Source organism: Lolium perenne, chromosome 7, assembly GCF_019359855.2.
Source record: "Lolium perenne isolate Kyuss_39 chromosome 7, Kyuss_2.0, whole genome shotgun sequence".
Taxonomy (NCBI): domain Eukaryota; kingdom Viridiplantae; phylum Streptophyta; class Magnoliopsida; order Poales; family Poaceae; genus Lolium; species Lolium perenne.
This window is the reverse complement of record NC_067250.2, coordinates 71,900,690-71,911,369: the sequence shown is the minus strand read 5'-3', so window position 1 is coordinate 71,911,369 and position 10,680 is coordinate 71,900,690. Positions and strand designations below refer to the sequence as shown.

General features: G+C 45.9%; 1 protein-coding gene across 1 annotated transcript; it reads right to left on the bottom strand.

Moving 5' to 3' along the window:
* Positions 1-3,160: 3,160 nt before the first annotated feature.
* Positions 3,161-10,144, bottom strand: LOC127317121 (protein HOMOLOG OF MAMMALIAN LYST-INTERACTING PROTEIN 5). Its single transcript, XM_051347646.2, has 7 exons — positions 9,921-10,144; positions 9,726-9,826; positions 5,652-5,761; positions 5,398-5,473; positions 5,115-5,252; positions 4,455-4,526; positions 3,161-4,352 (listed from the first exon to the last, which is right to left on the bottom strand). The coding sequence occupies exons 1-7, from the start codon at positions 10,012-10,014 to the stop codon at positions 3,465-3,467; spliced, it is 1,479 nt and encodes a 492-aa protein (XP_051203606.1). The 5' UTR covers positions 10,015-10,144; the 3' UTR covers positions 3,161-3,464.
* Positions 10,145-10,680: the final 536 nt, after the last annotated feature.

Below are 10,680 nucleotides of genomic sequence, written 5' to 3'. Positions count from 1 at the left end.
TCTTTTTTAGATTCTGAAATAAAAAAGTGATTTCTCCGCGAAAACTTTCTACGCACACATGAAACATGCGTACGTACCCGGATATTTTTATTTCAGATTTTTTTAACATTTGGAAAATGCATTTTCAACTAGGGTTCACATGCATCCATGTTCAAATCGGACTTTTCTCCGGGCAAATACATTAGCTCATGTTACCGCTACCAAGTCCACTCAAAGTACATTCAGGGTTCTAGTGAAGGAAAACCTCAGGAAAAGCAGGCACCCTCGATTCAAACTTTCACGATGAACACTGTTATCGGACATAAAGTTCCACAACCAGGAGCAGCACCTGCTGAACAGAAACCCTGCTTCTCCAATCGACACAATAGCGAAAAATGTTCAACAAATTCTGCATCAACCTGCCAATCGCCCTAGCTGGACAGTGCCATCAACGACATTTATCAACGATGTTTAGACTTTGCTTGTCTGTGATGCTTGTGAGAGGGGTTTGCACTTAATGTGTGTTCAGCGTTATGAGAATGAAGGGCTGCCTGATGCAGTGGTATTGTCCAGCGTGCCTAGCATGTAGTAAGGGCAGACCTCTGCCTCCAAAACATGGTAAGGTTACAAGATCAACGGTTGCGCCAAAGGCTACTCTGACAGTGTTGTAGCTTTGCAGAGCGCTTGAAGTTGGTGATGCCCTGAAATCAGGTGGTAAGCTGCATCCAGTTCTCTTTGTCAGGTTCGTTTCTGATCCTTCGGTATGTTATCTTGCATTAACTTGCTTGCCTGACCAGGCCATTGGTAATATCGATGATGTAGCCACGACTATTTATCCTGTAACTTTGTGTAGCACTTGACATAAGTTCCTGCGACTTTGATGATTAGAACATGTCACATAAATAACAAGTGAACTATGCATTACAAAACAGAGGAGTGGGGGCTGAGCGGCATCTTTTTTTTTTTTGAGAATCGACCACTCTTTATTCATTGATGGTGGGCGAACGCTGGGCGTCGGTCGCCGGATCTGGGGCCAAAAATCGGTTGCCCTCCGCGCCGTCCGATGGCGATCCGACGTCCAGAATCAGTCGCATTAGGAAGTTTACATTATAGCCCCCGATTTTGTGGAGAATCAACCCGCAGTACTATATTTCTCAGATAATAGTTTAAATGCAGTTTTACATTTGCCACCCTCCTTTTTCTGGAAACCAACCCGCAGTACCTCCCTAATGTGAAAGAGTATTACAACAAAAATCATCTTTCCGCGTACAAAAAATATATACTATTACAACAAAAAGTCGCAACATTTTGAAAAAGTAATGTCACAAAATAAAGTGGTTAAACCAACAAATTGTTTTGTTGGAGATCAATTTACAACAAAAGCAGCCATTATTATTAACAAAAACCGGAGACTATTACAACAAAAATCCATATGTTTACAAAAAAGAAGAAAACATTAATTTGTTACATATTAAATTACAACAAAAGTCACCAACTTTTTTTACAAAAAGTCACAAATGATTACAATAAAAAATCAATATGTTTGCAAAATTGATGCAAAGTGGTCAAGCGATATTTAATTTGCTACAGATTGAATTACAACAAAAATCACCTACTATTTTATCCAAAAGTCACAAATGGTTACAACAAAAAGATCACTTTATTAGCATCAAACAAAAAAAAATGTTGTCTCTTTACAACAATTGTTAACAACAAATCCTACAAAAATTACGGATTGTTTACAACAAAAAATTCATCATCTAACTCATGTGTTTTGCAGCGAAACCATTGTTGGGCCGAAAAAACAGACCCATTAAGCCGAAGCGGGAGCGAGGCCGGACGACCGATCACTGGCGAGCGATCGGTCGCCGGATCGTAAGCGTTTTCCGGGATACATAAGCCATCACCATCAGGTGGGTTTAGGAGCCACAACCGGCGTCCTTCCCCTTGGCTAACACTACTCCGAGCAAGTTCGATGGGCCTCTCCATTAGAGGATCTACTAGAGCACATTTGTTTCATTTATCCTTATACATTAGTTTAATTTGCTATAGCTCATCTAATTCGAGAATAAAGTTGTGTGATTTTTAATGAAAAGTAATCTTGGCTCCCGAGCACCAGCCCTCTTTGGCATATTAGAAAATTCAAAAAAAATATTTAAAGGTTTTGAAAAAATATGATTTTTTAGAAGTAGCTAATGATATATCCCACTAACTGTAAAATATCAATTTCAAATGTTTTGTATTCTGAGCTACACAAAAATGACAAAATCTGTCTTTTTTAGAGATTTAAAATCACTATGCTCGGATCTACACTTTTGTTGTTTTTGTGTAGCCCAAACTATACATTCTTTCTAATTGAAAATTTTCTCATTTGTAAAATACATTCCTGGCTACATTATGATTTTTTCAGAATTTTTGAAACTTAGAAATATTATTTTCAATTTTTTTTGATCACTTGTGTCGTGCACCAAATCTCTGTCCGTTTTCAAAATGGTATAATTGTCTATCGTGTTGCCTTTCTCTTTGGAAAAAACATTGGAAGTATCCTACTTTGCCTCGTTCCCATCAGTGCATATTTTGAGTTGGAAGTATGGAGAACATGGTTTCCAGTATTGGCCCGTATTTAATTATTTTGCAGGTTTAGTATGATGAATCCGCGAGCGGTTTTGCTGATGTCGATAGTTTGACGGGTTCCTAACATCCTTTTGAATCAGAATGTGTCGGCCATCTTCCCGATTGTATTTTTTTTGTATGTGTTTTGAATCACAAGGTGTCGGCCATCTTCCCGATTGTTTTGAATCACAATGTGCCAGCCATCTTCCCGATTGTATGTATAGAGGATGGACGTAGCTGTGATGAGGTTTCCTGATGCGCAACCATGCCCCAGATCCAGCATATGGCGATTGGTCAGAGAAACGTTTTGACATGTGCAACGTAGCTTAGTATGGAACATCAGTTCATCGGAGTAGTTTGCAATCTCCGTAGTGTACTAAGAAATGGGTGCTGCGGACACTTGCCATAAAGTTAAACAGAGGCTGTGTACCAATGCCGACTTTGCTGCAGGCGTGACCCCTTGACTTCTACAAAGCAGGAAATGCAAACGTCACATAGCAGTAATTTCCAAAACTTTAAAAATGGCATGGCAATCAAACCAGAAAATGGACACACACGAAAACAGGCCTTGAATGAAAAGCAACCTTTATAAAGAGATCACAACACATCACCACTCAGGATGTGCCATTGAAGCAATGGCCAATATGGCCTTATCACAAAACTCCAACAACAAATAACTCAAGGTGGCACAAGAAGCCATATAGCATACTAGGAAAAAAATCCCCACAACCAGCGATCTTGTATGTATGCGCTACCTTTCATCCCCACAACCAGCGATCTTGTATGTATGCGCGATCAGCCATACACCTCCATGTGCTCATACTTACACTATGGTGTATTTACAGAATATGTTTCCTTTGACGACCAGACAGCTAATGTGTTTCAGCAGAAGGGTTTGTCAGGAGATCCAGAGCGCGCTTCAGGTGCTCCACAGCAATAGACACATCATCAAATGCAAGAGCTCCAACCGCAAACCTCGCAGCCTTGTGGGCCTCCGCAATCTTCTCAACCGCTGGCTGGTAGCTGCTGTCATACATATACTGGCTAGCTGGCGGTGCAGCAGCAGCAGCAACGACAGGGCTGACCTGATGATGTGTAGCCTCATCTCTGGGCTGGTATTGCATCGGTGCAGGATGATTTGATGCGGAAGGAGAGTATGATGGAGCAGTCGCACCATCATTTGTGGGATGAAACGGAGGCTGGTGGGTCGTGACGGAGGGCAGTGTGGTCTCGTGGAAGCTCGGGTAGGACTGGAAGTTTGGGTAGTTGTAAGGAGCAGGTGGGGTTTCTGTGGCATAGTAGTTCTGAGAGGTGTGCTGGGGTTCAACCGTGTAGGGTGGCTGCTGGTATGTGTGGGGGTAAGCTGAGATGTCTGGCTTGTCATTGCTCTGGGGGTTGTAATTGTCATCTGAAGGGTGGTCTGTTCTTGTGTATGGGGGTGGGGAATAATTGGATGGTGGTTTGTGGACTTCGTTGGCTGGGTAGTCCGTGGTTGGGTACGATGCAGAGGAATAGTTGGGGTGTGGTGTGTGCGTATCAGGAGGAGGGTAATCTGCTCCTTGGTACGAAGGGGAGGAATAAGATGAAGGTGGTGGAGGTGAGAACTGGGACTGTGGAGATGAGAACTCGGACCCTGGAGGTGGTGGTGGTGGTGAGAAATGTGCTTGGGGAGAGACATGGTCATTGAACTTCTCTGTACCTTGTCGAGAAGGTACATTTCCTGGCTGGACAGGGGAAAAGCTATCCCTTCTACTGAAATCCTGTATACAGAAAGATAATAACATTCACAAAACTAGAGCTTCCTTAAGACAACAAAAACAAAAAAAAAACAAAAAAAAGATAATACAGGTTTGCCAAATGACCTTGTCAACAGATTGAGATGGTGCCCCATTCCCATTCTGGCTGCTGCTGAAAGACTGGCTTCGCCCAATATCCTGATCAACAATAGACAAAAACACAACTGTAAATGAGAAAATGCCAAATCTGCACAGCTGTACTCTGGCATAACTGCTACTCCCTCCGATCCATGATAGGTGTCGCGATACTTATTATAGATCGAAGGGAGTATAATTCTTCCATGCACTTCAATTCAACAAAACAATGCAGCATTATGAAAAGGTACAAGCAAATGCTGATAGCCCCTCCGATCCATGATAAGTGTCGCTGATTTAGTACAACTTTGTACTAAAGTGGATACCTTTTCATAATGCTGCATTGTTTTGTTGAATTAAAGTGCATACCTGAAGAGCATGGAAGAATGATACTCCCTCCGATCCATGACAAGTGTCACTGATTTAGTACAACTTGTACTAAATCAGCGATTATTATGGATCGGTGGGAGTATTATTCTTCGATGCTTCAGATATACACTTGAATTCAACAAAACAATGCAGCAATATGAAAAGGTACAAGCAAATGATGATAGCCTAAGTTAACATAAGAGCATCTCCAACAGTCCTCAAGGCAGTTACTAAGAACATGTCGCTCAGCATCAGGATGATCGACAGAGCTAAGAAAGTTACCTGGGCATATGTAGTGGTGCTGTCAGGTGCTTCATCTTTGTCCCCACCAGGAGGGCCAGCTTCAGGCTTGCGACCTTCTTTGAGAGCTTTCCTTATCTCAGCAGCTTTCCAGATTGCATATTTCTGCTTCTGCTCAAGCTGATAAGGACAATTATAGTGTAAATACATACATAGAATTTGACATAGGTCAAGAACATTACATGGCAAACTTATAGTAGTCGCTGACATATTAGGCTTACATAATTACTTTTCATAAATGTAGATATGAGCATATTACACTTACATCAGGTTGAACCTCACCAAACTGACTGAGAATCTCAAAAAAGATGCTGGCTGCATAGAAGGTTTTTGCAGTGTTTCTGCAGAATGTGCAGATTCATTTGAAGTGTGTTAGAGAGACTATAAATAGATTGAAGAATAATACTCCCTCGGATCCATAATAAGTGTCATGATTTTAGTTCAAATTTGACTAAAAATGAATTAAAACCACAACACTTACTATGGATCGGAGGGAGTGAGAAAGGTTCAGAATAATACATGTCAGCGCGTCCAGCACGATCCTGTTTATCTGCTTTTGCAAAGACACTTGACGCAAACCCCTCTAAATGAAGATGGTCATCAGGCCCCAAGGTCAAAGATTTCTTATCCTGGAGAATGCAGAAACTTAATCAGGACTATAAATCTTGTTAGGAGTAATCTTGTCAATGTAGTTGGCTAAAAGAAGGAGCTAGCTTAGTCATGAAGTATCTAGGGTACGTAGAGATAAATCTAGAATTAGGAATGTTCTAGAGTGAGGTATTTAGTAGTATGAAATATCTAGAGCTTGTAGAGTATTCTAGAAATATGGTGTAGGGTTTGGATTGTGCCACATGGCAACAATCTAAAGGGTCATGTACAAGTATAAATAGGGGTACCACCCCTCCGATGTAAGTAAGCTTGGTACACTTGAGATATCTAACAAAGCTTCCTACTAGTAAAAGCCATGTGTGTACTTGCGTGTGAAGCACAAGCTTCCTAATAGTATAAGCCTTGCGTGTGTACATGTGTGAAGCACATCAAAACAGAGCTGTGTGTGAAGCACATCTGTTTAGCAGGAGAGTGAGTCATGGGTGATAGCTAGCTAGATAGCGTAGCGCCAACAATTGATATCAGCGCCTCAAGATCCAAGGCGGTGGCGGCGGACTCCATGCGAGGTGGATTACGATGGCACAAGGTGGAGCTCACCGCCGGCGTCACTCCGCTAGCACCTGGAGGTGAGATGGCACTACAAGGAGATGGCAGTGTGATACCGCCACGGGGATACGACGGTGCAATGTTGTCGCGAGGCTACGCTGCCTGCGGTGTGATGCCGCTAGGTGCCGATAGCGGTGGTGCGATGTCATCGTCATTATGGAGAGTTGGTGCGAAGCAAAAAAAAATGATGTGGGGGCAAGACAACATGGTGAAGGCGCTGCGATGGCGTCATCGGCGACAAGATGGTGGTGTGATGCTGTCATCTTTAGGAGGATCAGTGCGATACCGACGGCGGTGGTGTTGTCATCTTTAGGACGATCGGTGCGATGCCGACAGCGGTGGTGTGATGCCATTGTCATCATGGAGAGAGTTGGTGTGAAGCCAACAAATGTTGCATAGTGATGCTGCTACAAGACGTCGTGGGGACCAGCACTATGAGGGTGTCATCCACGACAAGATGAAATCGGAGTGTGCACAGGCGGTGGTGTGATACCATCGTCATAGAGGGCGTCGGTGTGAGGCCAACCACTACGGTGTGATGCCGTTGTCTCTAGAAAGGTTGGTGCGAAGCCAATGACGGTGGTGTCATGCCATTGTCAAGTGAAAGAGTCCGTGTGAGGCCGAGACTGTGGTCCACTGGCACATGGAAGACGATCGGTGCGATGCCGACGGCGGTGGTGTGATGCCATTGTCATCATGGAGAGAGTTGGTGTGAAGCCAACAAATGTTGCATAGTGATGCTGCTACAAGACGTCGTGGGGACCAGCACTATGAGGGTGTCATCCACGACAAGATGAAATCGGAGTGTGCACAGGCGGTGGTGTGATACCATCGTCATAGAGGGCGTCGGTGTGAGGCCAACCACTACGGTGTGATGCCGTTGTCTCTAGAAAGGTTGGTGCGAAGCCAATGACGGTGGTGTCATGCCATTGTCAAGTGAAAGAGTCCGTCTGAGGCCGAGACTGTGGTCCACTGGCACATGGAAGGTCCGGTGTGAAACCGAATCGGTGGTGTGATGCCATCTTATATGGAGTCTGTGAGGCTGACAAGCAGAATGTGACGTCGTTGGTTGACGTGAGGCGGTGTGAGGCCTTCACAAGATGAAGTGCATGGTCCAGATGATCTGGATTAGGGGATATAGTTGATATGACAAGATTACGGGGGAGATTGTTAGGAGTAAGCTTGTCAATGTAGTTGGCTAAAAGAAGGAGCTAGCTTAGTCATGAAGTATCTAGGGTATGTAGAGAGAAATCTAGAATTAAGAATGTTCTAGAGTGAGGTATTTAGTAGTATGAAATATCTAGAGCTTGTAGAGTATTCTAGAAATATGGTGTAGGGTTTGGATTGTGCCACATGGCAACAATCTAAAGGGTCATGTACAAGTATAAATAGGGGTACCACCCCTCCGATGTAAGCTTGGTACCAACGTTCAAAAAAGCGTACGCTCAGGCGCGCTTAAGCGCAGCTTAGAGCGAAGCGGAGGCCAAACGCTCTGTTTCAGGCCTGAGCGAGAGGAAAAGCGCTAAGCACGATTAAGCGGTCCGATTAAGTGCTGAGCTACGATTAGGCGCGTGGAAGCGAGGCAAAGCGGAGAAAAGAGCGTCGCTGCGCGTCCATGGTCGGAGGCAGAAATTATAAAATTGGGATGCTAGATGGGAGGGGAATACAACCAGATATGGTTCCTTGGCACCCCAATTGACCACTCCCCCATCCCCGAGAGAGAGAAAGAGGTGGGAGAGAGGCGGCGCACCCGGATTCCGCCGGTGATGTTCCTCCTTCGCCGCTGGTGAATCTACTGCCCTCCACATCTTCTTTCAGGCCGCCGGGACTATCCTCCCCAAGCAGGCTCCGTGTCCCCTTCATCCCCTCTCCGCCGACCACCCAGAGCCCTGGATCGAGCTCGACCTAGTCGATGCTAGATGCCAGCCGCTGCCGCCGCACATCAGATATTCCTTTTCACGCTGGGCTAGTCGTGTGTGTTGCTGCTGGGCTGTTGCTTCTGGGCTACTCGTGGGTGTTCGTTGCTACTTGCTACACGCTGCCATACTGGGCTCTTGCTGCTGGGCTGAGTTATATATATTTAGGGCTGTTGCTGCTGGGCTGAGTTATATACTTAGGCTTAGGGCTGATTATAGTCTTGTGTACGCCCAATTTGACTTCCGTGCTCCCGTCTACGCTTTTGCCCTGCACGCTTAAGCGGCGCTTAAGCTCGCTTAAGCAGCAGTTCCTCTAGGCAGCATCTCACCGCTCGCTTTACGCTCAACGCTTTTTTGAACCTTGCTTGGTACACTTGAGATATCTAACAAAGCTTCCTACTAGTAGAAGCCATGTGTGTACTTGCGTGTGAAGCACAAGCTTCCTAGTAGCATAAGCTCTGCATGTGTACGTGTGTGAAGCACATCAAAACAGAGTTGTGTGTGAAGCACATCTGTTTAGCAGGAGAGGGAGTCATGGGTGAGCTAGTAGATAACCTAGCTTCTAACAAATCTAAGGGAAAGAAACTTACTAGACCATAATAATTGAGATTAAGGGTATTACAAAGAACATAATATAAACATGGTTTTTAATGGCGGTAAGGTGCCCGAAGGAGTTCTACCCCCACTCTGACGCCTAAGCGCTTAAGGAAGATGCCTAAGCGCCTGAAGCGGGCAAACTTTCCAAGGCGCCTATGCGTCCTAAGGTGGACGCCTTAAAACCACGCATATAAATAACGGGTATCTACAGTTTCTGAAACCTAGATGCGTAGTTGCCACACCTTCAACCCATCCAAAAAAGAAACTAGGTACCCATGCAAGTGATGGTACATCAACCCACTGAAATAACAAGCCCAAATCAATCCAATCTTGGAGCACTACCGCAACATTTGTAATCCAGTGGGCGGCATCACAGTGGCATTAAGGCGTTGGATAAGACAGTATTAGTTAGTGATGCTGGTCCACAGCAATTCTGGTCCAACGGAAGATCAGCACGCATTGTTTGAGTTGGTTCCATTACTTGATGATTATGAGAAACAGTATAAATTTGTTGGGGCACATTCTAATAATACAAGCTTACATCGTTTGCTGAAGCTGTTCCCAGAAATCTATATGCAATATCAATCTGTCCAATTTTTACATGGCCCTTGGTTTCATGGTTCCTAGGATTCAGATGGACTCAACGGACTTGATAGACTCTATATTAAGATTTCAGTCAGACGGTGGCACAATAGATATAATCACCATACTACTCTTAATCTAGCTTGACACAAGCAGTGGCGTGACTGGTTGCTAGCATACAGGTGGTTCTAATCCACAAACCCTAATCGCCACAAACGTTACAGATCTAAACGTAATTGAGGTTAGCAAAAGGGGAAGGGGGGAGAGGTGTAGGAGGAGGAACCTTCTCGAGCTGGTTGATGAGTGAGACGAGGATGGAGTTGGTCATCTTGGTGCGGTCCTTGGGCGGGATGACCAGCCCCTTCTCCATCGCGTACAGCCGACCTGTTGAAATCGAATTTGAAATCTCAGGCCACGCAAACGCTAGCAGCGATCAGCGGCCTCGGGGCGGGGCGTGGTGTGGACGATGAGGACTCACAGTAGTATGCGACGAGGGGCTCGTGCTTCTGCAGCTCGTCGGCGCGCTGCAGGTAGGGCAGCAGCCCCTTGGCCGGCTCGGCGCCAGTCCCCATCGTCCGGCGGCGGGAGGCGGGTGGTGTCCGGATACCGTATAAGAGGTGGAGGTGGAGGTGGCGGCGGCGGGTTTAGCCTGCGGTGGGGGTGGGGGCGGCGGCGGCGGCGGCGGCGCTGGGGGTTTGGGTTCGGGGCGGCGAGTTGGTTGCGATTGCGAGGCTGCTTGGTGGGGAAGGAAAGAAGCGAGGAGAAGCTTCTCCTGATCGATTGTGGCGTGGGTCCTTTTTTTGCAGGGAGGTGCCTGGAGTTAGCTGGGGCTTCCATCTTAGTCCTTTCGGGCGATTTACACAAAAATAACCTTTGTTGAAACTATAGCTGTATAGCACCACCCACTGGCCAAACTATTTCACTCATCTAACCCTTTTCTTTGGCGCCCCTCCCATGGACGCCACACATGACCGAGTGGCGTCCGTGCTGCCGGCGGCACACTCCCATCCGACGTGGCGTCGTCGATGCTGAGGTGTGCTCGAAACTGACGTGGCAGGATGTGTGGCGCCCACGGCATCGGCGCCACACTTTGAAAGTGTGGCGCCCGTGGCAAGGGCGCCACACATCCACTTATGATTGCACAAAACATACTGTAAGACAATTCTCTAGGGACTTAGTCGTTTTGGCGACCCTGTTTGTGTGGCGCCCATTGCATGGGAGCCACACTTCACTATGTG